Source organism: Lithobates pipiens, unplaced genomic scaffold (assembly GCF_037356315.1).
Source record: "Lithobates pipiens isolate NorthernLeopardFrog02 unplaced genomic scaffold, aLitPip1_a1.2 Scaffold_19, whole genome shotgun sequence".
NCBI classification, from domain to species: Eukaryota; Metazoa; Chordata; class Amphibia; order Anura; family Ranidae; genus Lithobates; species Lithobates pipiens.
Window position 1 is genome coordinate 258,115,041 of NW_027507764.1, and position 24,031 is coordinate 258,139,071.

Sequence of the window (24,031 nt, forward strand, 5' to 3'; positions counted from 1 at the left end):
TCGCAAAAATAAAAAAAGCAGAGGTGATCAAACACCACTAAAGGAAAGATCTATTTGTGTGAAAAAAAAAATCGATACATTTTGTTTGGGTACAGCGTTGACGAATAGCAAAAATGTCCTGGAGCTGAAATGGTTAATAAATTGTATTTAGGCGGATACATGAATATTACGCAACAAAGATTATGATGATTACAATGTAAATGTACAGTCCCTTTAGGATAACTATAGGTATTATTAAACTATAAAACCCTGCACATTTGTTATCTCAAGGAAAATATAGCAATAAAAATGTGATCCCATAAACACATTTTACGATCAGAGTCTCGCAGACGGCGCCTGCGCTGTATTGTAACTAAACACATATTTTGTCCCAGCGAATTTACAAACCAAAACAGGAAACAGCTGCATAGTCCAGCCTGCTCATTGGTCTAAACTGGCCACGTGATGGGGACGTCATGTAAGGTCCTATATTCTGGGTGTGCAAGTTGTATTATTCTCCGATAAGACCATGACGGAAAAGTTCCTAAAGAGAGCGGCAGTGGTGGTGAAAGATTTGTGTCCGGGGCTGTCTCGGCATCTCCTGTGAGTTCATAGTGTGTGAGCTTCGTGTGCTTTATGATGACAAGCTGTGCGGAGCGGTCACAGGACTTATGGCCACGTGTTACGTTCACATGGTTGTGTATGGGGATTGTAGCAGCTTGTCATTAATGATGCACAGAGGTGGCTGCTGATTTCTAGCGGCACACTGTACTTTTATTATGTTAACTACTTCATGGTAAAAGGGAAACAAACCTTAACTCCTTTATGACCTCACAACACATATTCCTTGATGGGTGGCCGATGTTTATGTGTGGAGGACTAAAGATCGGTAGCTGGTGGGAACCGACTTCCAATAATTTGACCACCGCGCTCTGCACACTTGTAATCGCATGATTACCACTAGTTTCTGACCTCTGGTCGTTAGCGATGGGCTTGGGCGTGTTTAGATTGAGCCCGCCAGGAACCCGTCACTGCACTCCACCAATCATAGGCATTTTCTGACTGGCAGCTGCACATACACATGCTGCCTATGGCGGTGTGCAGTGTTGGCTTCCTGGTGGGCTCATCCGAACACGCCCAAGCCCATCAATACTCGTCATTAAAGCAGAGCTCCACCCAAAAGGGGAAGCTCCTCTTGGTTGCACCCTCCACTGCCACATTTGCCACTTTTCTGGGGGAGCGGGTACCTGATTTTGATAGGTACTCACTTCGACTTACTGCCCAGATCGCTGTGGCGAGCTACAAGGAGGTTCAGCTTCTCCAAATCCCCCCCCCCCCCCCCCCTCCAGCCTCATGGGAAACGCACAGGTCCTAGAAGAGTGTGGACCATTTGCAAAGCGCAGCGCGATGAGTGAGTGCACAGTAGGAAACCGGGCTGTGAAGCCGAAAAGGCCAGTTTCCCTTACGATGCTGGGTGCCAACATCGCTGGATCCCTGGATGGGTTAATGTGTACAGCTTTTGAAGATGTTGACCTTTTTTTATATATATATATATATATATATATATATATATATATATATATACACACACACACACGCGCTTCCTTCCTTTTTTTTTTTTTTTTTGACTGCAGCTCCTCTTCAAGAACTGTTTCATGTACACTAGGGTGAGCAGGAAGGGGTAAGTGCCCGTTCACACAGGGGCGACGCGACTTGCAGCGCGTCTCACAGACGCGACCTGCACACGACTTCAGCGGCGACTTGCAAAATGACTTCTGTATAGAAGTCAATGCAAGTCGCCTGAAGTCGCCCCGAAAATACTACAGGAACCTTTTTCTAAGTCGGAGCGACTTGAGTCGCTCCTATTAGAACGGTTCCATAGTACAGAACGGAGCGCGACTTGTCAGGCGGCTAAGTCGCCTGACAAGTCGCGGTAGTGTGAACGGGCACTTAATGCTAGTGAAACACCGAAACCCAGTTTTGCAACTTTGGCATTCATTAAACTTTATGTATCATTTTAACTATTTAGTGTATTGAGGTAAATTATACTGTGAATGGTGTGGCAGTAAAAAGGAACACTGTTGCTGGCATTACATAGGTTGGTGCAGTCATCAGGAACACTGTGGCGGTGATCAGGGACACTGTGAGTGGATGGCAATGAATAGGGACACTGACTGATGACAGTGTATGTACAGTATTTATATTACCAAAAGTATTGTAACACCTGCCTTTACACGCACATGAACTTTAATGGCATTCCAGTCTTAGTCCGTAGGGTTCAATATTGCGTTTGCCCACTCTTTGAGCTATAACAGATTCAACTCTTCTGGGAAGGCTGTCCACAAGGTTTAGGAGTGTTTCACCATTCTTCAAGAAGTGCATTTGTGAGGTCAGGGACTGATGTTGGACGAGAAGGCCTGGCTCACCGCCTCCGCTCTAATTCATCCCAAAGGTGTTCTATCGGGTTTGGTCCAGTCAGTGGAGGCACTGCAGTCGTTGCCATTCCGTGGATTAAAATATAGGCCAGATCTGACTCCCTCGATGATTACGACAGTAAAAATATGGAGAGCAGCCTTGGCAAAAGTGGACCATTCGAGAGGGAATTTATCCCCAAACACTCCATTATGGAGAAATCCAGAGCTCCCACATTTGGATTCCATCCAAGATCCAGGGGCATGGACTAGATTTGGAATTAAAAAACTGTCACAAGTTGTACTGGAAGGGAGAATTATTTAATTTGCCGAAATAAGAAAATGTTGGAATATACCTGGGAACTACACTTTTAGATACATGCAGTTGGTCCATGATTTATTGGCTCAGTTCATGGAGGGGATTCCACAATTGATAGAAACAGAATTAGAGCAAATGGTAAGGATTTTATATAGCTACTTACCAAAAACGACACTTTCAGATATAAGCAAGCTTTGTGAAAGCTGGACAAGAGATGTTCCAACATTAGTAGATCAAAACTAGGAGGAGATATGGAGATCTCCACTCCAAATACTATTATCCCTGCAGATAAATTAATACAAGATAAAATAACACATAGAAATACAAATTATAAAAAATATTTTCAATGAATTCTCAAAACTGTTGGAGATGTGCAGGTATTCCAGGAAATTTCATCCACATATTCTGGTCTTGTCCAAAGAAAGTGATATTCTGGAGGGAGGTTTTGAGAGTAATTACTGTAGTAACATCAGTCACTTTAAATCAAGAGGCAGAGATCTGCCTATTAGGACTAGTAGGGAATAATATCACCCCTATAGGAAGGAGAATACAGGTGGGTCTGTTGCTTTTTTATGCTAAAAAGACAATAGTGCTGAATTGGAAGAAGGCGGAAGCCCCAACGTTAACACAGTGGGAAAAATGTAAAACATAGAATGCTTTTTTTTTTTTTTTTTTTTTATATCGGGTTAAGTTCAGGACTCTATGCAGGTCAGTCAAGTTCCTCCACCCCAAACTCGCTCATCCATGTCTTTATGGGCCTTGATTGAACACTGGTGTGCAGTCATGTTGGAACAGGAAGGAGCCATCCCAAAAGAGTCCCCACAAAGTTGGGAGCATGAAATTGTCCAAAATTTCTTGGTATGCTGACGCCTTAAGAGTTCCCTTCACTAGAACTATGAGGCCAAGCCCAACCCCTGAAAAACAACCCCACACCATGATTTTCCCCCCGCCACCACATTATTTGGACCAGTGCACAAAGCAAGGTCCATAAAGACATGAATGAGCAAGAAGTGCCGGTGAGCAGCCACATTTGGGTGCATAGGCACACGATAGGCACACCATTGTCAGTAAAGCTCAGGAGGAATGCCGATTATCTGGATTGGACTATTTTTTTTTTGTAATCAGACAATCGGCAATAATATTAAAGTTTTCATTATTATGCATACTAACCAAAGGCAGATTTTACTTTAACAACAATTCTATGAATTCATTTTTTTTTTTTTTTTTTTTTTTTTTTTTGCAGCGCAGTATTTTTTACAACGCACTGCTGTGTTGTGAGACAATGTTTTTTCTTTGTGTCCTAGTGATGATCAGCATTGTTCTTGTGCAGAAAAACGCAGTTTACTGCATACAGTAGTTGTCCTAAATTTTTGGCTTTTGTATTCATGTTGTTCTATACTTTTTTTTTTTTTTTTTTTTTTTTTCTTCCAGGTCTGTTTGTCCTGTTCCAAAAAGTGAGTATATTTTGAGAAATGAAATTATTAATTCCACAGCCAAGTTATGGCAAAATATCTGCACATAGTGTGGCTGCAAGTGGTAAACTTTCACCTTTTATTATGCACTTCTTAACGAAGGTTCCTACTATGAGCCATTTTGACATTGTTATTGTTTGTCCCATCAACTGGCACAGTTGAAAATGCGTTTTATAATAATCATCAAAATATGTTGGCCAGCTCTCAGAGTACTTATCTAACAGGGATGTGGATTTTTCAATATTTTTTATTTTTTTTTAACCACTTCAGCCCCGGACCATTTTGCTGGTCAAAGACCAGACCACTTTTTGCGATTCGGCACTGCGTCACTTTAACTGACAATTGCGCGGTCATGTGACGTGGCTCCCAAACAAAATTGACGTCCTTTTTTTCACACAAATAGAGGTTTCTTTTGGTGGTATTTGATCACCCCTGCGGTTTTTATTTTTTGCGCTATAAACAAAAATAGAGCGACAATTTTGAAAAAAAACACATTATTTTTTACTTTTTGTTATAATAAATATCCCCCAAAAATATATAAATAAAAACAAAAAAAAAACCTTTTTTTCCCCCCTCAGTTTAGGCTGATACGCAATCTTCTACATATTTTTGGTAAAAAAAATCCCAATAAGCAATTGATTGGTTTGCACAAAAGTTATAGCGTTTACAAAATAGGGAATAGTTTTATGGCATTTTTATTAATATTTTTTTTTTTTTTTTACTAGTAATGGCGGCGATCAGCGTTTTTTTTTTTTTTTTTTTTTTTTATTGTGACTGCGACATTCTGGCGGACACATCGGACATTTTTGACACATTTTTGGGACCATTGTCATTTATACAGCAATCACTGCTATATAAATGCAGTGATTCCTGTGTAAATGACACTGGCAGTGAAGGGGTTAACCAGTGGGTGGCAGTGTAGGGGTGTGTTACTAACTGTTGGGGGCTGGGCTTTAATTTAGTGAACACTGATCTCTGCTCCAATCACATGGAGCAGAGATCAGCTTCACTAGTTGCTAGGCAGAATGGGGAAATGCTGTTTACAATGGCATTTTCTCGTTCAGCCACCTCGTGAGACTATTGCGGGTATGCCCACGGCGATCGAATCCGCGGGACCCGCGACTGGACTCACGGGGACCCCGAGCAGCACGCGAGCGCACCGCTGGCGGCGCGCTCGCGATGGCAGGGCGGCATTAAAGATTGGACATACCTTTACGCCAATATGCCTGCCCGTGCCATTTTGCCAACGTACATCAGCGCGCGCTGGTCGGGAACCGGTTAAACTACTTGGAGTCCTAATCTACTTGTTCTGAAGTATATGTCCAGTCAAAACCATCTGGGATAGGACTTAACCCCTGTCAAGTTAGGGTTAGCGAAGTGTAGGAGCTGTTTTAGTTCAGTTGGCAAGCACACTTGGGTGGAAGGAAGCCACACTTCCTGACCTGGGGGAGGTCCCTATCCCTATCCCTATCCCTATCCCTGTCCTTGATCTTCAAGAGAAAACTCTAACCCTGCTCCCCAGGGCCTGGTTAGAGGCTACTTGGAAATGCCTCCCTGATGCTAAAGAAAATATAACCACTATTAAAGTGGTTGTAAACCCTCTCGTATACTCAGTGAAGTGACTGGCCTCAGGTGATACGCTGGGGTAAAACAACTCCTACATAGGTTTTACTTGTTTGTCTGCAGTCTTCTCTTCGCTACACCCCTTCAGAAGGGCAGAATTGTTTCAAAATTCTTACTCTGTTAGTATCACAGAGGAGGGGGTGAAAAGCTGCAGTTATACTGAGTGAGAGCTGATTGGAGGAAAGGCACACAGGAGCAAAGGAAGGATGTAGAGCTGCATTCTGAATAGACAAGTTCAGTGCTAAGCTCCCTCCTCATCATAACTTGTCAGAAATGACTCAAGCTGATAACAGAGGAAAGAAGCACTTAGAGCTCTGGAGAGAGTTAAGTAAACACTACAGATATATACTGTATGTGCTTTGTTCAAATTTCATAACTGGGGTTTACAACCACTTTAACTTTTTAGGGGCTCGTAGGCTAATGACATATCTTGTGGAATACATACCAACCCTTATACTTGTGTTTTTTTTATGTAATATATAAAAACAAAAAATTGCATAGCTGTACGTCCATTGAAACTACATTTCAATTTGTTCTGTTTGAATAGGGTAAGTGTAATGTTCTCAGGCTAAGTTCTCTATAATTTGAATGTGTAAATGCAGAAGATACTGCATTATACCCTAGCGCTGTCTAGTATCTAGGTTTCCATATTCACACAATAGTAGTAGAAAATCAAAGAGAACATTTGATTTGCCTCATTCACACAGAATTTAGATGCAGCTTCGATGGACGAACAGCTATGCAAATTTTGTTTATATCCATACCCTTTGGTGTGCTGGGCTGGTATAGTATGCAGTGGTAGAACACAATATTATAAGTATCTAATAAAATCGTATCTAAAGCACTACTTGATCATTTTTTTTTCTCTTCTTTAAATTTTACACTTCAATTAAAAATTCACACCTTGAAAAGCCTTGTCACTGTTACATCCATTCTTTGACAAAAGTTTTTTAGAGAGAATAAAGCCATCAGTTTTCTCATCTGAATAAGTTCTGCTTTACATTAAAGTGCCTTTTTGCAATGTTACTTTTATAAATGTCACATCTTTATGTATTCTTGCAGCAGTAACACGTGAAAAAAAAGGAATATGCCCATTCTGCTTCCAGATTTTTACACCTGATAATCGCAAAGTTCGCTTGAGGCCAAAAATGAAAATAACACCACGCATTGAAATCTTATTAAAGAGAGAAGCAAAATGCCACAGATTAAACCTTAAGCAAACTAAACTCCTCAGGAAATACAAATGTTCGAGGAGTGTGCTGGTAAGATATTTGTTAAAGTAAATTTATTAATTTATGATTAATGTGTGTTTGTGACAGTTTTTTGTATTGTATGAGAGGGTAAATGAACTATAGATCTAAGGCTATTTTTACACTGGGGCACGTAAGCGGTAAAGAGCCACTAATTTTATCGGTGCTTTTCGGCCAAATAAAGGGTTAAAAGCGCCCGCAAAACGCCGCTGCCGAAGTGCTTTGCAGGCGCTTCTGAAGCAGTGCTCATTGATTTCAATGGGCAGGGGTGGTGGAGGAGCAGTGTATACACAAAGTTCAAAGAAAATATATGGCACCCATAGTATGAGGCTGGCCGGCAGCCAACAGCTTCTGCAAATAAAAGAGCTTCCACAGGAGACCATAGCTTCACAACCAAGGGTTGTCACCTTTACAGCCTACATGAGATTTTAACATTTGTGTTTAACTACAATCTAAATGAGGAAAAAAAAATATATGACATGATCTGCTGTATCAGACACAGTTTGAAAAGAAAACCACTACAACATTTCACACAATGTCACTTTCAGAGTGTGCTAGGTTAGCAATAAAACAATGGCTGATAACTTTGTTCATAAGTGTTAGGCCGCGTACACACGCGCGGACTGTTCGCCCAACCTTGTCCGCTGAACAGTGTTTGGGCGGACAGTCCGCTCGTGTGTGGGGCTTCAGCGGACAGTTTCAGCGGACAGTTGGCCGAACAAGGTCTTACGGAAATTCCGAAAAACTGTCCGCTGAAACAAGGTTTCAGCGGACTGTTCGCTCGTGTGTAGGCTTGTTCGGCCAACTAAGTCTCGCGCATGCTCAGAAAGGATTTCCACGTCGGAAGGTTGCATTGCAGTGTATAGGACGTCGTATTTTTCGTCCCGTCGTACGTGCCGTTCACGTCATCGCGCACGGTTTCAGCAAACTGTTCGTCCGTCGTGTGTGGCCATGTCCGTCCATGCTAAGTTTGAGCGGACTGTTCGCTCAAACTGTTGGACGGACAAAGTTGGGCCAACAGTCCGCGCGTGTGTACGCGGCCTAAAGCTTCATACACACGTATCAAAATGTGGCCGGTTCAGCAGAAAGCTTTCTGTTTAGCATCTATATAATATATTTTAAATAATAGCACTAATACGTTATTTAATTTTTTTTGTTTACAAACTTTTGAGGTTAAATTGTGGTACAATAAGAGGTTTCAGTTACAGTAAAAATAACATATAAAGGTTATTCAGTTATATAATTATTGAAAAATTGCCAAGTAGAAAATATATTGATACAATCTATCGAGGGTTACAGATCTGTCTGTCAAGGGTACAAATGAATGTCTGTACAGTAGTGTGTGTGTGTGTGTGTGTGTAATATAAATTTGCACAAACTTCTTTCATTCTTTTGGATGTCTGAACAATACATCTCCATGTGAGAACCAAGAGTCCCATTTTTTTTTATTTTTTTATTATAAAATTGTATAGAGTTGTATAAGTGAGATTTTTTTTTTTTTTTTTTTTTTTTTTTTTTAAATTGAACTAATTGAACTAATTCTTGTTTTTAATTGATTTATCAGAACTGAGGGAGATTTCCAGTGATAGGCTATGAGCCAATGAATTGCTACACATATGGTGTGAACCAGCACTAATACTTTATGTACTCGACATGTGGATTTATTATGTAAAGTAGAGAAATTAACCTTTAGAAATATCAACAAAGAGATATTCTAGCACACAGTCACAATTGTATTATGTAAACACAAATTACTTATTAATGACCAAACAAACAGTTTCCAATATGTTTAATGGTTTCCCCGCCACCCCCGCCACCCAGTGGTATAGCATTAGGTGGGCAGCCGATACTATTGCCCTGGGTGCAAAATTATTACTTCGCCGTCCCGAGGGTCTCTGCTGTAGCCTGTTGCCTACATCTCTGCTTCCTCTCTGCAGCACCCTACAACTCCCCCCCCCCCCTTGGTACTGCCCCTCTGGATGCCTGTGTGTGATAACGGGGGAAGGCCAGTGCACGGTGCGGAGGATGGGAGTGGTACAGTGGCTGTTGGCTGACCTCCCAGCAGGGAATACCGAGGAGCAGCTGCGTGGCAGGACTCCTGAATAATACTGTCTGCCTGGTGCTGGGGAGAGCCCTAATCAGATGGACAATGGAGCCCATGGAGAGGTAAGGGGGATGACTTGATCCACTGATCTACATGTGTCTGCCTGCTTAAGCCAGTACATGTCCGGGCCACTGCTCTACATGTGTCCGCCTGCTTAAGCCAGTACATGTCCGGGCCACTGATCTACATGTGTCTGCCTGCTTAAGCCAGTACATGTCCGGGCCACTGCTCTACATGTGTCCGCCTGCTTAAGCCAGTACATGTCCGGGCCACTGATCTACATGTGTCCGCCTGCTTAAGCCAGTACATGTCCGGGCTCATCTGATGTTTGCTAGAGAGCTTTGGTTGATCCAGAAGAGGATTGGGAGAATGTCATATGGTCAGATGAAACCAAAGTAGAACTGTTTGGTAGAAACACAACTCATGTTTGAAAGGAGAGAGAATGCTGGGGCTGCTTCTCTGCAAAGGGAACAGGACGACTGATCCGTGTACATGAGAGAATGAATGGGGCCATGTATTGTGAGATTTTGAGTGCAAACCTCCTCCCATCAGCAAGGGCATTGAAGATGAAACGTGGCTGGGTCTTTCAGCATGACAGTGATCCTGGGTGATCGAAGGAGTGACTTTCGTAAGAAGCATTTCAAGGTCCTGGAGTTGCCTAGTCAGTCTCCAGATCTCCACCCCATAGAAAACCTTTGGAGGGAGTTGAAAGTCCATGTTGCTCACCGACTGTCCCAAAACATCACTGCTCTTGAGGCGATCTGCATGGAGGAATGGTCCAACATACCAGCAACAGTGTGTGACAACTAGTGTTGGTCATCTTACTTTAAAAAAGTAATTTTAATTAAGTTACAAATTACTTCTCCCAAAACGTAATTGCGTTAGTAACTCGGTTACTACATTGGAAAAGTAATTAGTTACTTAGAAACTGACTTTTTTTAAATATTCTATAGACGGGACTAGCGAGGGAAGTGAATGTCGCCATCTCGGTGAGATTGACACCTCGCTAGCCGCGTCGCCTGGTATGGATTTAAAGGGGAACCCCTACACTGGAAAAAAAAAGGCGTGGGGTCCCCCCAAAGTCCATACCAGACCATTTATCCGAGCACGCAGCCCGGCTGGTCAGGAAAGGGGGTGCGACGAGCGAGCGCCCCCCCCCCCCCCCCAAGCCATACAGGCCGCATGCCCTCAACATAGGGGGTGTTTTGGGGAAGGGGGGGGCCCTGAGGCCCCTCCACCCCAAAGCACCTTGTCCCCATGTTGATGAGGACAAGGACCTCTTCCCGACAACCCTGGCAGTTGATTGTTGGGGTCTGCGGACGGGGGGCTTATCAGAATCTGGGAGCCCCCTTTAATAAGGGGGGCCCCCAGATTCCGGGCCCCCTACCCTATGTGAATGAGTACTACCCATTCACCTGGGGGAAAAAAAGTGTACATAAAAAGAAAAAAAAAGAAAAAAAAAAACACACACAACACAGGTTTTTTAAGTAATTTATTAATCGGCTCCGGGGATCTTCTTCTGACTTCTCCGCTCTGTTCGGCCTCTTCTCCTGCTCTCTCCGGTTCTTCTTCTGGGCTCCTCCGCTATCTTCTTGTAGCTCTTTTACTAGCGGAGGAGCCTGGTCTCCTCTGTCCTTCTACCTTCTTCTCTCTTCTTCCGATGTTGACACAACACTCTCTCCCACTGTAATGCCATGTGAGCGCTGCGCAATCACTTATATTTGGAATGGGGTGTGGTCACCGAGTGATGTCACACGGCAGCCCCGCCCCTTATGACTTCAGGTCCCGAGGCATGCTGGGAGTGTGACGTCATGAGGGGCGGCCACCATGTGACATCACCTGGTATCCACGCCCCATTCCTAATATAAGTGATTGCGCAGCGCTCACATGGCATTACAGTGGGAGAGAGCGTTGTGTCCACATTGGAAGAAGAGAGAAGGATGGAGGAGACCGTGCTCCTGCGCTAGTAAAAGGGCTACAAGAAGATGGCAGAGGAGCCCAGAAGAACCGGAGAGAGCGGGAGAAGTCGGAAGAAGACCCCCGAAGATGGAAGAAAACCCCCGGAGCCGATTGCTTGTGTTTTTTGTTTTATGTACACTTTTTGTTCCCTAGGTGAATGGTTAGAGGTACATCATACCCCATACTCATTCACATAGGGTAGGGGGCCGGAATCTGGGGTCCCCCTTATTGAAGGGGGCTCCCGGATTCTGATAAGCCCCCGCCCGCAGACCCCGACAACCAAAGGCCAGGGTTGTTCGGATGAGGCCCTTGCTCTCATCAACATGGGCAGACAAGGTCCTTCCCTAAAGCACCCCCCCATGTTCAGGGCACGCGGCCTGGTACAGCTCGGGGGGGGGGGCGCTCACTCATCCCCACCCCCTTTCTTGACCGGCCATGCTGCGTGCTTAGATAAGGGTCTGCTATGCACTTTGGGGTGCTAGCGAGGTGTCAATCTTGCCGATGGAGGCGGCGACATTCACCTCCTTCACTAGTCCCGTCTACCTGGTCACGGGCGCTAGATGCAATTACGGTAACGCCACCCAAGTAATGGGAATGGCGTTACCATGAGGGGAAGAGTAATCAGTTAGATTACTCGTTGCCCTCTAAAGTAACTGCGTTTATTTTAACTAAGTTACTTACGTCACTGGTGACAACCTTGTGAAGATTTACAGAAAACGTTTGACCTCTGTCTTTGCCAACAAAGGATTTATAACAAAGTATTGAGATGAACTTTTGATATTGACAAAATACTTATTTTCCGCCATAATTTGCAAATAAATTCTTTCAAAAATCAGACAATGTGATTGTCTGTATTTGTTTCCACATTTTGTCTCACAGTTGAGGTATACCTATGATGACAATTACAGGCCTCCTCATATAATATATATGTGTGTATATGTATGTATGTATGTATGTATGTATGTATGTATGTATGTATGTATTTTTTTTTTTAAGTGGCAGAACTTGCACAATTGGTGGCTGACTAAATACTTTTTTGCCCCAATGTAGATGGCACTGCTCTCTGCCCTTTGTGTTCCCAGAGCCACTTCTAGCTCCCCTGCACCCTACCCTCACTTACTCTGCCCTTACCAAACCCTAATTTGTTCGGACAATCATTTTGTGCCTGGCTCTTTAAAAAAAAAATATATATATATATATATATATATATATATATATATATATATATATATATATATATATATATATATATATAATAATATAATTTTTACTTTTTTTCTTTTGTGGATCCGAATGGTGCGTACAAGGCCACTCACGACTTAAATTCTACCCAATTTAGCAGGGGTCAGCTAAAATTTGTATGGCCAACTCTTCTCTCAGGCGACACTGCAGGTCAGATTAGATTGTTAGCAGGGCATTTGTACATTGTGAACTTGCTGTTCAGAGTTTTGTATGTGCAGTACCAATAATAAATTTTTTATTTATTTATTTAGTGGTTGTTTTTTTCTGTGAACAGTGAGATGGAAGGTTATCATAGTAGTGGCTTCTTATCAGATCAATTTATATTAAACCGACAGCTTGACAATAGGAGCTTCCTGTACATCTGAGTAGAATCTACACATTTGAAGGTCATTCATGCCTAGAAGTAAGGGTCAGTTTTGCTTTCATAACATCCCTATTCATGCTAATGGGTGATACAGTACTTCTCTATAATATTGTCAATATTGCCTGTCGGCTGCTTGACCTTCTCATAGTTGCGTAATGAAAACTACACTGGCTAACGGCATTAGGTTCAATTACATCACAGCATGTTCTGGCTTGTGATGACCTTTATGTATTTGCAAATGGGAAGATCAATAAATGATGTCTGAGTACCAGAGACTGTAATCTGTTGAAATTTGCAATGAAAATTGATTATTAGAGTAGCTATACATGCATAGCTGTACATAACTTCGAGTTTAGGGGAAACTTGGTGGCGAGCATAGTATTCAATCAGCTTGTATCTTCAACTTGTTCGGTTAAGTTTTGAAAATGAATTATAGAAGCTGATTGGTTGCCATGCACAATGCTCCAGAGTCTTGTCTGCTTCAGTCTTACTAAATTCCTTTTGGTGTGTTTTCTTGTGTGTTTTTTTCCTTCCCTCATATACGTCAACATTACTGCAAGAAAAAGCGACTGAACTGCTGGCTATTTCTCCTTGATTCTTAGTCTAAAGCTGGGTACACACCATGATTTTTTATTTATTTTTTCTTCATTCAATCAGAGGGCTGAACAAAAATAAAAAAACTCCTGAATCCCTGCATCCACATCGCTACACAATATGGATGCAGGGATCACCACCTCTGCACAATTGTATTTTGACAGTGGGGACTATAACCCCCATCAGAATACACTGTTCAGTCATTACCAAAAATATGTAGGAGAATACATATTTGCCTAAATTGATGACTTTTTTAACTTTTTTTGGAGGGACGGGGGGGAGGGGGAATATGTATTCTAGCAGAAAGTAAAAAATTGTGTGTGTGTGTGTGTGTGTGTGTGTGTGTGTGTGTGTGTTTGTTTTTTTTCGAAATTGTCTCTTTTTTTGTTTTATAGTGCAAAACATACAAACCGCAGAGGTGATCAAATACCACCAAAAGAAAGCTCTAATTGTGGGAAAAAAAATGATATCTTCTATCTTATTTTATTCGGGGTACAACGTCGCGCACCCGTTCAATTGTCAGTTAAAATAATGCAGTGCCATATCGCAAAAATATTCATTTTTTGGAGGTGGGGGGTTTGGATATATATATATATATATATATATATATATATATATATATATATATATATATATATATATATATATATAAATTATATACGGGACGAATATTTGTGGTGAGCATGTATCTGGTATAGACTAATTCCATTGTTTGATATTTATAGTATATCCATCAGATCTACCCTCCCTTTCTCTTCCCAGAGGGACCTTTGGACCTCTGTAAACAGAGTGCATGCTTACAGAGCATGGTCCCTCTAAAGCTGCGTACACGCGACCGGACTTTTCGACGGACTAGGTTAGACAGATTTTCTGAACGAGCGAACTTGGCCGCACACGACAGGACTAAGCCTGTTTGAAAGTCCATTGGTTTTGAAGGTGATGACGTAAACAGGACTAAACAAGGAAGTTCAATAGCCAGTAGCTGCCTTTTGTGTCGTATTTGGTCCGTGATCTGGACAGTAAGTCTGTGTGTTTATTTTTTTTCTCAAACCAACAGGCCCTCTTGCAGATGTAGCAGTTAGAGGGTTAAAACAAGCCATTTAATACTGGCAGTGGTGCTTACAATGACCAGCTTTTTTTTATTTATTTATTTATTTATTTTTTTATGTACCAGAGTTCTTCAAAAAGTTTCTACACTTTGTTTTTTGAAATTCTTAATAAAAAAAGGTTGGGGGGGGATCGTAAAATCATAGATCCCAAATGGAAAAAAAATAGGTGACCCTGTGCTCCTTCACCAGAGTGGAGGGACTCTAATGCAGGAGGTGTGTTATTGGTCAGATAACCATGTGAAAACAGAGGGAAAGAAGCCTAAAAACAAATGAAAAACTAATTGGAGTAGAATTGGTATGCTGCAATATTTTTGCTTTTAGGTTTAACCCCTTAAGTCCCGGACCAATTGTCAGCCTAAGGACCAGAGGTCTTTTTACAATTTCGCACTGCTTTAACTGGTAATTGCGCGGTCATGCAATGTTGTCCCCAAAGGAAATTTGCGTCCTTTTCTTCCCACAAATAGAGCTTTCTTTTGATGGTATTTGCCTCTGTGATTTTTATTTTTTTTACGATATAAAAGGAAAGACTGAAGATTTTAAAAAAAAAATAAAAAATTCTAATTTTTGTTATAAGAAAAATCGAATAAACTCCATTTTAGTCATACATTTAGGCCAAAATGTTTTCAGCCACATGTCTTTAGTAAAAAAAAAAAAAAAAAAAAAAAAAAAAAGTCAATAAGTGTATATTGGTTTGCGCAAAAGTTATAGCGTCTACAAACTAGAGTACATTTTCTGGAATTTACACAGCTTTTAATTTATGACTGCCTATCTCATTTCTTGAGGTGCTTAAATGGCAGGGCAGTACAAACCCCCCCCCCCCCCAAATGACCCCATTTTGAAAAGTAGACACCCCAAGGAAATTCCTGAGGGGCATGTTGAACCCATTGAAAATATATATACACTTTTTTTTGTCCCAAGTGATTGAATAATGCCGAAAAAAAAAGTTTACAAAAAGTTTGTCACTAAATATTATATTGCTCACACATGCCATAGTTATATGTGTAATTGCACCCCAAAATATATTCTGCTGCTTCTCCTGAGTACGGGGACTTTTTGGGATTTCACTCCTCACTACCTAGCACAGTTTCGAAGGCCATAAAATGCCAAAATAGTGTAAAACCCCCCCCCCTCCCCCAAATGACCCCATTTTGGAAAGTAGACACCCCAAGCTATTTACTGAGAGGCATGTTGAGTCCATGGAATATTGTATATTTTGCCACAAGTTGCGGGAATATTACAAACTTTTTTTTCTTCTTGCACAAAGTTGTCACTAAATGATATATTGCTCACACATGCTATGGGCATGTGTGAAATTATACCCCAAAATACATTCTGCTGCTTCTCCTGAGTATGGGGATACCACATGTGGGGGACTTTTTGGGAGCCTAGCCACGTACGGGTCTCCGAAAACCAAGCACTGCCTTCAGGATTTAAATATAAAACGCTACCAAAAAAAACTGTCAGCCATCGCAGGGATCAGGCCTGACTGCAAACGCTGCAGTTATGTGTTTAGTGTTTTGTAAGTGACAGTGATCGATCGATACTGCACTTGGGTGGGCTGGACGGAGGGGCAAAATGCAGGTGCTAGCAGGTATCTGGGCTGATCCCGCTAACAATGTGTTTTTTTTGGAACCCTAAACTGCTGGGGACGCTAGTATAGATCTGATCAGATATTGATCTGTTCAGATACTATACCACTACGGGAGGTGTATGCTTTGCGCGTGGGTGTTGGCAGTACTGGCCCTAACCTAGCGCTGCCTGGGGCAACGCAGACCCTATCTGACCCTAAAACCTAATTGATATCACCCGCCGGGTGATCAGGGGGTTAAACCTTTACTGGGTAATAAATGGTGGGTGCCCTGATGCTATAAAAAGCAAACTAACTAACCAGAGTCACCCGTAACACTTATACGGTGATCACTGGTGAATGGGTTAACTAGGGGCAATCGGGGGATTAAAAACTTTATTAGGTAGAATAGGGGGGTCCCTGACGCTATATAAAAACCTGATGGGGAACCTAAATAACTAACTGGCTATCCAGCGTCACCAGTGACACTTATACGGTGGTCGCTGGTGAAAGGGTTAACTCTAGGGGCAATCAGGGGATTAAAATCTTTATTAGGTAGTATATGGGGGTACCTAACACTATAAAAACCTGGCGGTGAACCTAAAAAATAACTAGCTACCTAGCGGCACCAGTGACCCTAATGCAGCGATCAGAAAAACGACCGCTTAGTGACACTGGGAAAAGGGGGTGAAAGAGTTAACTCTAGGGGCAATCAGGGGGTTAAACCTTTATGGGGGGGGGGGGTAGGGGGCTACCCTGGACCTAACTGCCCTGACAGTTTTTACAGTTACAACTGACACTAAATGCAATGATCAGTAAATGATCACTGCAATCAGTGACACTGTGACTGGTGGGGGGAGGGTGATCGGGGGGTGACAGTGTGCCTATGTGTACCTACATGTCAGTGTAGTGTTGGTGCACACTTACTATGTCTTCTCTCCTCGCAGTCCGGTCAAAAAGACCGCCCCGAGGAGAGTGACATCACTTCCTCCTGCCTTTTACTATACACAGGCAGGGGAAGCTTCTCATTCGACAGGAGCGATCGAGAGGGGATGGCCAGAAACCAACGGCCACCCCCCTCATCCTGGATCGCTCCTGAAGCGAAACGGACCGCCACAGCCAGCTGGAGGGGGTCCGATCGGACCCCCCTACCCCTGGAAGGCAGGCACGTACAGGTACGTGATTGTGCCCGACTGTGCCATTCTGCCGACGTATAATTGCATGCGGCGGTCCTTAAGTGGTTAATATCACTTTAATGTCTGACCTGACGGACATTTCATGTCTGAATCTCCTGAAATTATAATGGGATCATGTTATTTATGGCCTAGAGCCGCCTCCTACCCGAAGGGGGTTTTGTTCTCCCTCTACCAGGAAATCTTTTTCAGATCCCTCTGTCCACCCCCTGAAGTTTACTCAACATGCAGCAGCCTCTCCTGCCTGCCTTATCTTGCACCATTCTGCCAGGCAAAGCTCCAACACTTATGAATAGTGTCAGAGCTTACTGATCCTCTTGTGCACCCAGGGTTGCAAGGTGGGTTTAATATGGCAAATTTTTCAGTGAGGGACAGCCCTCATTTTACAGGGCTATCTATATCTTGTCTATTTAAAGTGTAACTAGGTTTTACACACATTTTATTGCAGAATTTCTGGTAATAAAAATGTGCAATTAGTGCATACTTGCAAAGGTTTCTTCGCACTGACTGCTTGGATTTGCCCCAGTTAGTTTGCAGATGCAGCAGCAAGAAACTGCTCTGACTTAAGCTGGCCATACATGGATTGAAATTCAAACTTTGAATTATTACATACTTGTTATCATTTGAAGTAGAATCCTTAAGAAGCGGACTATCTGTGAAACGCGTAGGCTCAATAGGTGATAGAAGTTACAGATCTTTTATTCATATTATTCAGACAGTTTCATGTTCTCTTATGACATTTTAATAAATGTCACAATACATATACATAAACAATATATTGAAGTTGTTATACCTGAGGGGTGATCCATGAATACCCTATTTTATTTTTTGTCAAAATATTAATTTTGAGGGTTGAGGACCTTTAGCGTATTACAGGTTGATGATATATCCCCCATATTATTGTTTGTTGGTTTTGTAACATCAAGAGTGGCTTTAGGGAACTGGTTCCCACACACAGAACCAGCAGAATGGAAGACTGCAGGACTGCAAAGTAAGGAAGGTAATCCTTTCTGTTAGACAATACCCAAGACAAAATGAGCAATTTTTCAACAGTGGGTGTTGGGGAAGACTTTTGCTTGATTTATGCCCAGAGTTAAAGCGGTATTAAAGTGGTTTGTAAAGACTTTGTTATTTTTAGAGGAAAGAAAAAAAAAAACAGGTTATACTTGCCTGCTCTGTTGCAGTGGATTTACACAGAACGGCCCGGACCCTCCTCTTCTCGGGTCCTTTTTCTGTGCTCCCGGCCCCTCCCTCCTGTCAAGTGCCCCCATAGCAAACAATTTGCTATGGGGACCCCCAAGCCGAGTCACAGCTTTGTGTGTCTGTTCAGAGACAGAGGCTGACTGACTTTGTCAGCAGTGGGAGCCAATGGCGCCACTGCAGTCTCAGCCAATGAGATTTTCGAACGGCCAAGACACTCGTCGTTCCTGGAGAGAGATGGGGCGCAGGTAAATATTATGGGGTGCTGGAGAGAGAGCAGCTGCTGCACACAGGTTTTTTTTATTTTGATGCATAGAATGCATTAAGATGAAAAAAAACAACAACCTGCCTTTACAACCACTTGAAACCCAAAACCAAAAATTAAAGTCAGCAGCTGTAGTATTTTATAGCTGCTGGCTTTTAAAATGTGTGTGTGTGTGTGTGTGTGTGTGTGTGTGTGTGTGTATGTATAAATATAAATATAAATAATTTATTTATTTTTTCAGTGGAATCCCTCTTTTAAGTTTTGTTTTATAACTTTAATTGCCATGTACTTCCTTGGCAGTCATAAAGTTTTTAAGAATGTTTAAAGAGGAAGTAAACCACTTTGACCTACAGGTAAGCCTAGATTAAGGCTTACCTGTAGGTCCAAGCAATATCTCCTAAACCTATATGGTTTAGGAGATATTTGCCCGAAAATGGGCACCGCTGTCTACGGCGCATGCGCCGTAGACAGCGGCGCGCAGGCGCACTAAATGCGGCAAATCCAAGAATGGATTTGCCTAATTTGTCGACTCCCGTGCGCATGCGCGGGAGTGACGTCATCGCGGCTTCGCCGCTGTCATTGGTCGGAGCTGCGAGACGCGACTCCCGTGCGCATGCGCGGGAGTGACGGCTTCGCCGCTGTCATTGGTCGGAGCTGCGAGACGCCACCAGCAAGATGGATGCGGCGGACTACAGGGATCAGCGGCGACTTCGCTGGCTCCTGTGTCAGGTAAGTGACACATAATGAGCTACTATGCGATGCATAGTAGTCCATTATGCTTTGACTTTGCAGGGAAAAAAAGAGGAAGTAAACCCATCAGGGTTTACTTCCTCTTTAAAGAGGTTGTAAACCTCATAAAAAAACAAACCCTGCAAGACAAAGGCATAATGAGCTAGTATGCATTGTATACTAGCTAATTATGAAATCCTTACCTTAGATTGATGCCCTGGATTGGCGTTGGCCCTTTGAATACAATGCGGACATCTTCCACCAGAGTTATTTTCAGGTTCACGGCTCCGGCGCTGTGATTGGCTGGGGCCGCGATGACACTGGTCATGGCACAGCTACTGAAGAAATGGCACCCATTTCTTCAGCGCACATGCACCGATGAAGGCGGCAGCACATATACTGAATATCTCCTAAACTGTACAAGTTTAGGAGATATTCAAGGTACCTACAGGTCAAAATTATTATAGGCTTACCTGTAGGTAAACGTGGTGTATGTAAACTCTGACATGGAACTTTTTTTTTTTTTTAATCTGCATAAAAAGTCGATTATATGGTCTTTAATGGCATTGTTCACACCAATGCTTGCAGTTCCAGGGGAAAAAAAGTAGAAAATGCTGCATTTTTCCTGGACTGCTCAATATAATTTTAACAGTCTAATTAGTGCCCTTACTCTGTATCCTGAACTACAGAACAATTACTCTCCTATGTTGTAGAGAGGAGAGTGGGAGGGATTTTGAAGTTTAGCAAAAGAAAAGTCTTAGAAAAGGCTTTTTAATGTCGGCCCATAATGGAAATTTAGGAGCCAAGTGCATTTCTACCAGGATCAACAAGTATTTTTGTGTATGTGCAGACCTGGAGATAAAACATGCGGAAATGTGCATGTATTATAGAGATGTATAATTTTTTATTTTTTTTTTGCCTTGCCATACACTTATAAGGTCACTAATTTGTTGCTGTTCCTGCCAAATACTTCTTTATTTTGCAGGGACATAAATATAATGACTTATTTGATTTTACAGCTTAGAGTGGTAGCAGTAATGATTTTAGAGGAACTACCGGGCATCCCCTCGGTTATTATTGATGTTGGATTTGCATCACCAGTGCTGTATAAATTCACTGATCTCTGTGTCTGAGTGCCACTTGATTTTTGCTTTCTGAATGCGTTTTCCCTGGTCTCCTTTCTATACAGGATGGCAGCTTTTACTTCAGCGGTGGGTTTTTTATTCTCTATTCCTTTTGAATATGTGTGTTGGATGCAGAATATGTGCACCAGTTGATGCAAACAGAATATGACAGTGTGACAATGTCTATAAAATAGTTTGAGGGTTTTTTTTTTTTTTCATAGCCGGTTTTCTCACTTTGTCACATTTGTTCAGCTACCTAGTTGCCACTTTTAACTCTAGAATAGTATTATTGTTTTTATTATGTATGGAGCAAGTTTCTTTCCTGTTATTCTCCTTGTATTACTTTCTAGTAGCTATGATTATTTATGCAGTTATCTAATTTTTGATTCCTTTTTCCAGGTGGTTACATGCAACACGTGTAAAATGGTTTCCAAATATCCTGGGGAAAGCAGAAATGGTCTTGCTAATGGTCCAGGTACACCTAAAACAAAGAGGAATTTTGGGTCTCCTGACCTGAGGACACCTGGATCGAATAGGAAGGTGAACCTCTCTTACAGCGAAGAGAAGCTCAGCTCGAAAAGCAAAAGCCCAGTACTAACACCCAGGTATAGTATAATATTGGATGCATGCTTTGAAAGCCACTACTGTGCTTTCTTTTTAGTTATTGGTCAGGACCCGTTGCTAGGATGTATAGCATTATAAATCTTTTGAGCATGAAAGCATTGCCAATTTATCATTTGAATGCAGTGTACGTTATAGAAACTGAGAATTTTGATATCAGGTAGTCAAGTTAATATTGTCATCCAATTTTATTTTATAATTGTCAGATACAGCATGATGTTGCTTTTGTGTGTGAAATTAATTATGGTTTCATGGCTACAGGGGAAAGGTGTCTGTTACTTAACCACTAGAGCTCTAGAAGGTTTTACCCCCTTCATGACCAGGCCATTTTCTGCTATTCAACACTGCATTATTTTAGCTAGTAGTTGCGCAGTCATGCTAAGCTGTACCCAAACAAAGTTTGTATCCTCCTTCTTTTATTATATTTATTTTTAGAGCTTTATTTTGGTGGTATTTGATCACCACTGTTTGTTTGTTTTTTGTTTTTTTGTTTTGTTTTTTTGCGATACAAACGAAAAATGACTGAAAATTTTAAATAAAACAAAACAATATTTTCTACTTTCTGCTATAAAACCTATCCACCAAAAAATAAATAAAAAATTCTTCAAGAATTAAGGTAAAAATTAATTCTGCTACATATCTTTGGCTAAGAAAAATATAATAAGTGTGTATTTATTGGTTTGCGTGAAAGTTTTATAGCATCTACAAACTATGTTATATATATATATATATATATATATATATATATATATATATATATATATATATATATATATATATATATATATATATATTGGATTTTTTTTATTTGTGTGTGGTGTTGTGTTTTTATTTTTTTTTATTTTTATTTTTTGCTAATAATGGCGATGATCAGCAACTTATAGTGGGACTTTGATAGTGCAGTGGGCAATCTAACACTAACTGCCACTGACATCTCCAGTGACACAAATACAGTGATCAGTACTAATAATATACACGTTCACTGTATTAATGACACTGGCTGGGTAGGGGTTTAACATATAGGGTGATCAAAGTGTTAACTGTGTACCTAACAGTTGTTAATGTGTGTAGCGTGTGCTGTTTTTACTAAGCAATGTGCCAGTTTTTACTCCCTGCTTTTCAGAGAGAAAAAAAAGCCTGCACATCTCTGCTGTCCGTAGAGGGTTGATAAACAACACAGCCAATCAGTGGGCGCTGGCTATAAATCATTGGCCCAGACCCACTGATTGGCTTGTGCCGCAGCTCAAGCTTCTGGGCGCGCATGCTAACCTGGGAGAAAGCTGTGCCCATACGAGCTGACCTACCACTGTAAATGTACTGTGGTGGGTCTGTAAGCAGTTAAAGGGGAAGCGAGCAGCCAGACTAAATTCTAAATGTTGGACTCCCTGGGAGATTTTTGCCATAATGTGTAAATATATACTGCAAATTTGCAAATTGTGGTACAATTACATAGCAAAGCGATGCCTTACAGCACTGCCGTGTTGGTGCTCTCCTCTGTAGCCGCCACCTTCATCTTTTTTGCTTGCAAGTTCAGTGTCTTTAGCCTCTTGATATGCTGGACTCAGATGACAGAACTTTCAGGCATGCACATGGGAGTTAGTTCGACACAGCACACAATCGTTTTGAGACTGTACACTTGAGTTTTGAATGCGTTATTCAGTTGAAACTATAGATTGTGTTAACTGGTAGGTAGAATCATTCATTTGTCACAAAAGAGTTTACACAGTGGATTCTGTTATTAAATAGCCTGTCTGTCAGCACTGAAAAAGAAAGGCCTTTCACCACTGTTACAAAGAAATGTGGTATTCTGTAAGTAATGCAATGCATGCACTATTGTAAATACAATAGTATTGTATGCCATTTTACTGTGATGATAATGAAGTTCTTTCTCATAAGTCAGAGTTGTCTGTCTGAAAACAATTCACTGTCTTATTTGGGGGGGGGGGGGGGTTAAAACCCCAAAAAAAAACTAAAAAACGCCTTATTCCATGAATTGGTATTTCTGTTTTACATGAAGTTGTGTTTTTTGTTTATACTGTCATCAAAAAAGACACCTGTCACTTATATCCGTATTAATGTCTTTGTAGGTCATGTGTTTCTGCTCATTCTTCACCTGCCACAATAGCGAAGTCTGCAAAGAAGGGCAAATTTCAATTTTCCAGATTAAAAATGCTTCTTAGCCAAGATGAAAAGGAAACAAGTAAAAAGGGGCATTTACACAATTTCCTAACATCTCTTACTTGATGAATATTAAATGTATTTCTATCTCTTGAATTATTGGACATACAAAAACATGTACAGTCAGCTAGAGGAACTTGAAGAGAAGTATTGATGTAGATGCATTTGGAATATTTATTTGCCTTTAAATCATTTTAGATATATTCTCTGTGTACGTGTAAGGTTTGATTCTGTTATTATTTTTTGAGAGGTTGATCTAAGAAAAGACTTGCAGGGAACAAAATAAAGATTTTTATATTTAAAACCTTGCTTCATGTTACAGTCTGAGAAAAGCTATAGTTTGTTACAACCAGATGTTTTAGCAAAACAATTATAAGTTGTCTGCTCCAATCGGACACCTGGATGCAGCTTGACTGATAGCAACACAATGTGGAGATGAATATAGGGATCCATGCTAGCAGCATACAGTATGTTCATAAAATAAATAAACCTCAAAGAAGATTTAACCATTCCAAAACTAAAAATGTGTATGTGTGTGTGTGTGTGTGTGTGTGTGTATATATGTATGTGTATATATGTATGTATGTATATATATATATATATATATATATATATATATATATATATATATATATATATATATATATATATATATATATATATGTGTATGTGTGTATATATATATATATATATATATATATATATATATATATATATATATATATATA

The 24,031-nt window shown here is 41.2% G+C and overlaps 1 protein-coding gene across 2 annotated transcripts; it reads left to right on the top strand.

Annotated features, from left to right (window-relative positions):
* The first annotated feature begins 400 nt into the window (after positions 1–400).
* RMP24 (ribonuclease MRP subunit p24) lies at positions 401–23,607 on the top strand. Of its 2 annotated transcripts, none has more exons than XM_077491931.1 (5): positions 401–476; positions 4,141–4,163; positions 6,867–7,066; positions 20,904–21,109; positions 23,213–23,607. In XM_077491931.1, the coding sequence occupies exons 1-5, from the start codon at positions 445–447 to the stop codon at positions 23,367–23,369; spliced, it is 618 nt and encodes a 205-aa protein (XP_077348057.1). In that variant the 5' UTR covers positions 401–444; the 3' UTR covers positions 23,370–23,607. The 2 variants fall into 2 exon arrangements, with proteins under 2 accessions (XP_077348057.1, XP_077348056.1); XM_077491930.1 differs by having other exon boundaries at positions 447–582.
* The last annotated feature ends 424 nt before the right edge of the window (positions 23,608–24,031 follow it).

Bases quoted from the DNA above. Each gene is read 5' to 3' on its own strand.
- RMP24 (XM_077491930.1), top strand. From the start codon at position 509: ATGACGGAAAAGTTCCTAAAGAGAGCGGCAGTGGTGGTGAAAGATTTG. The intron at 583-4,140 runs GTGAGTTCATAG...TTTTTCTTCCAG, and splicing joins GGGCTGTCTCGGCATCTCCT to GTCTGTTTGTCCTGTTCCAA. The intron at 4,164-6,866 runs GTGAGTATATTT...GTATTCTTGCAG, and splicing joins TGTTTGTCCTGTTCCAAAAA to CAGTAACACGTGAAAAAAAA.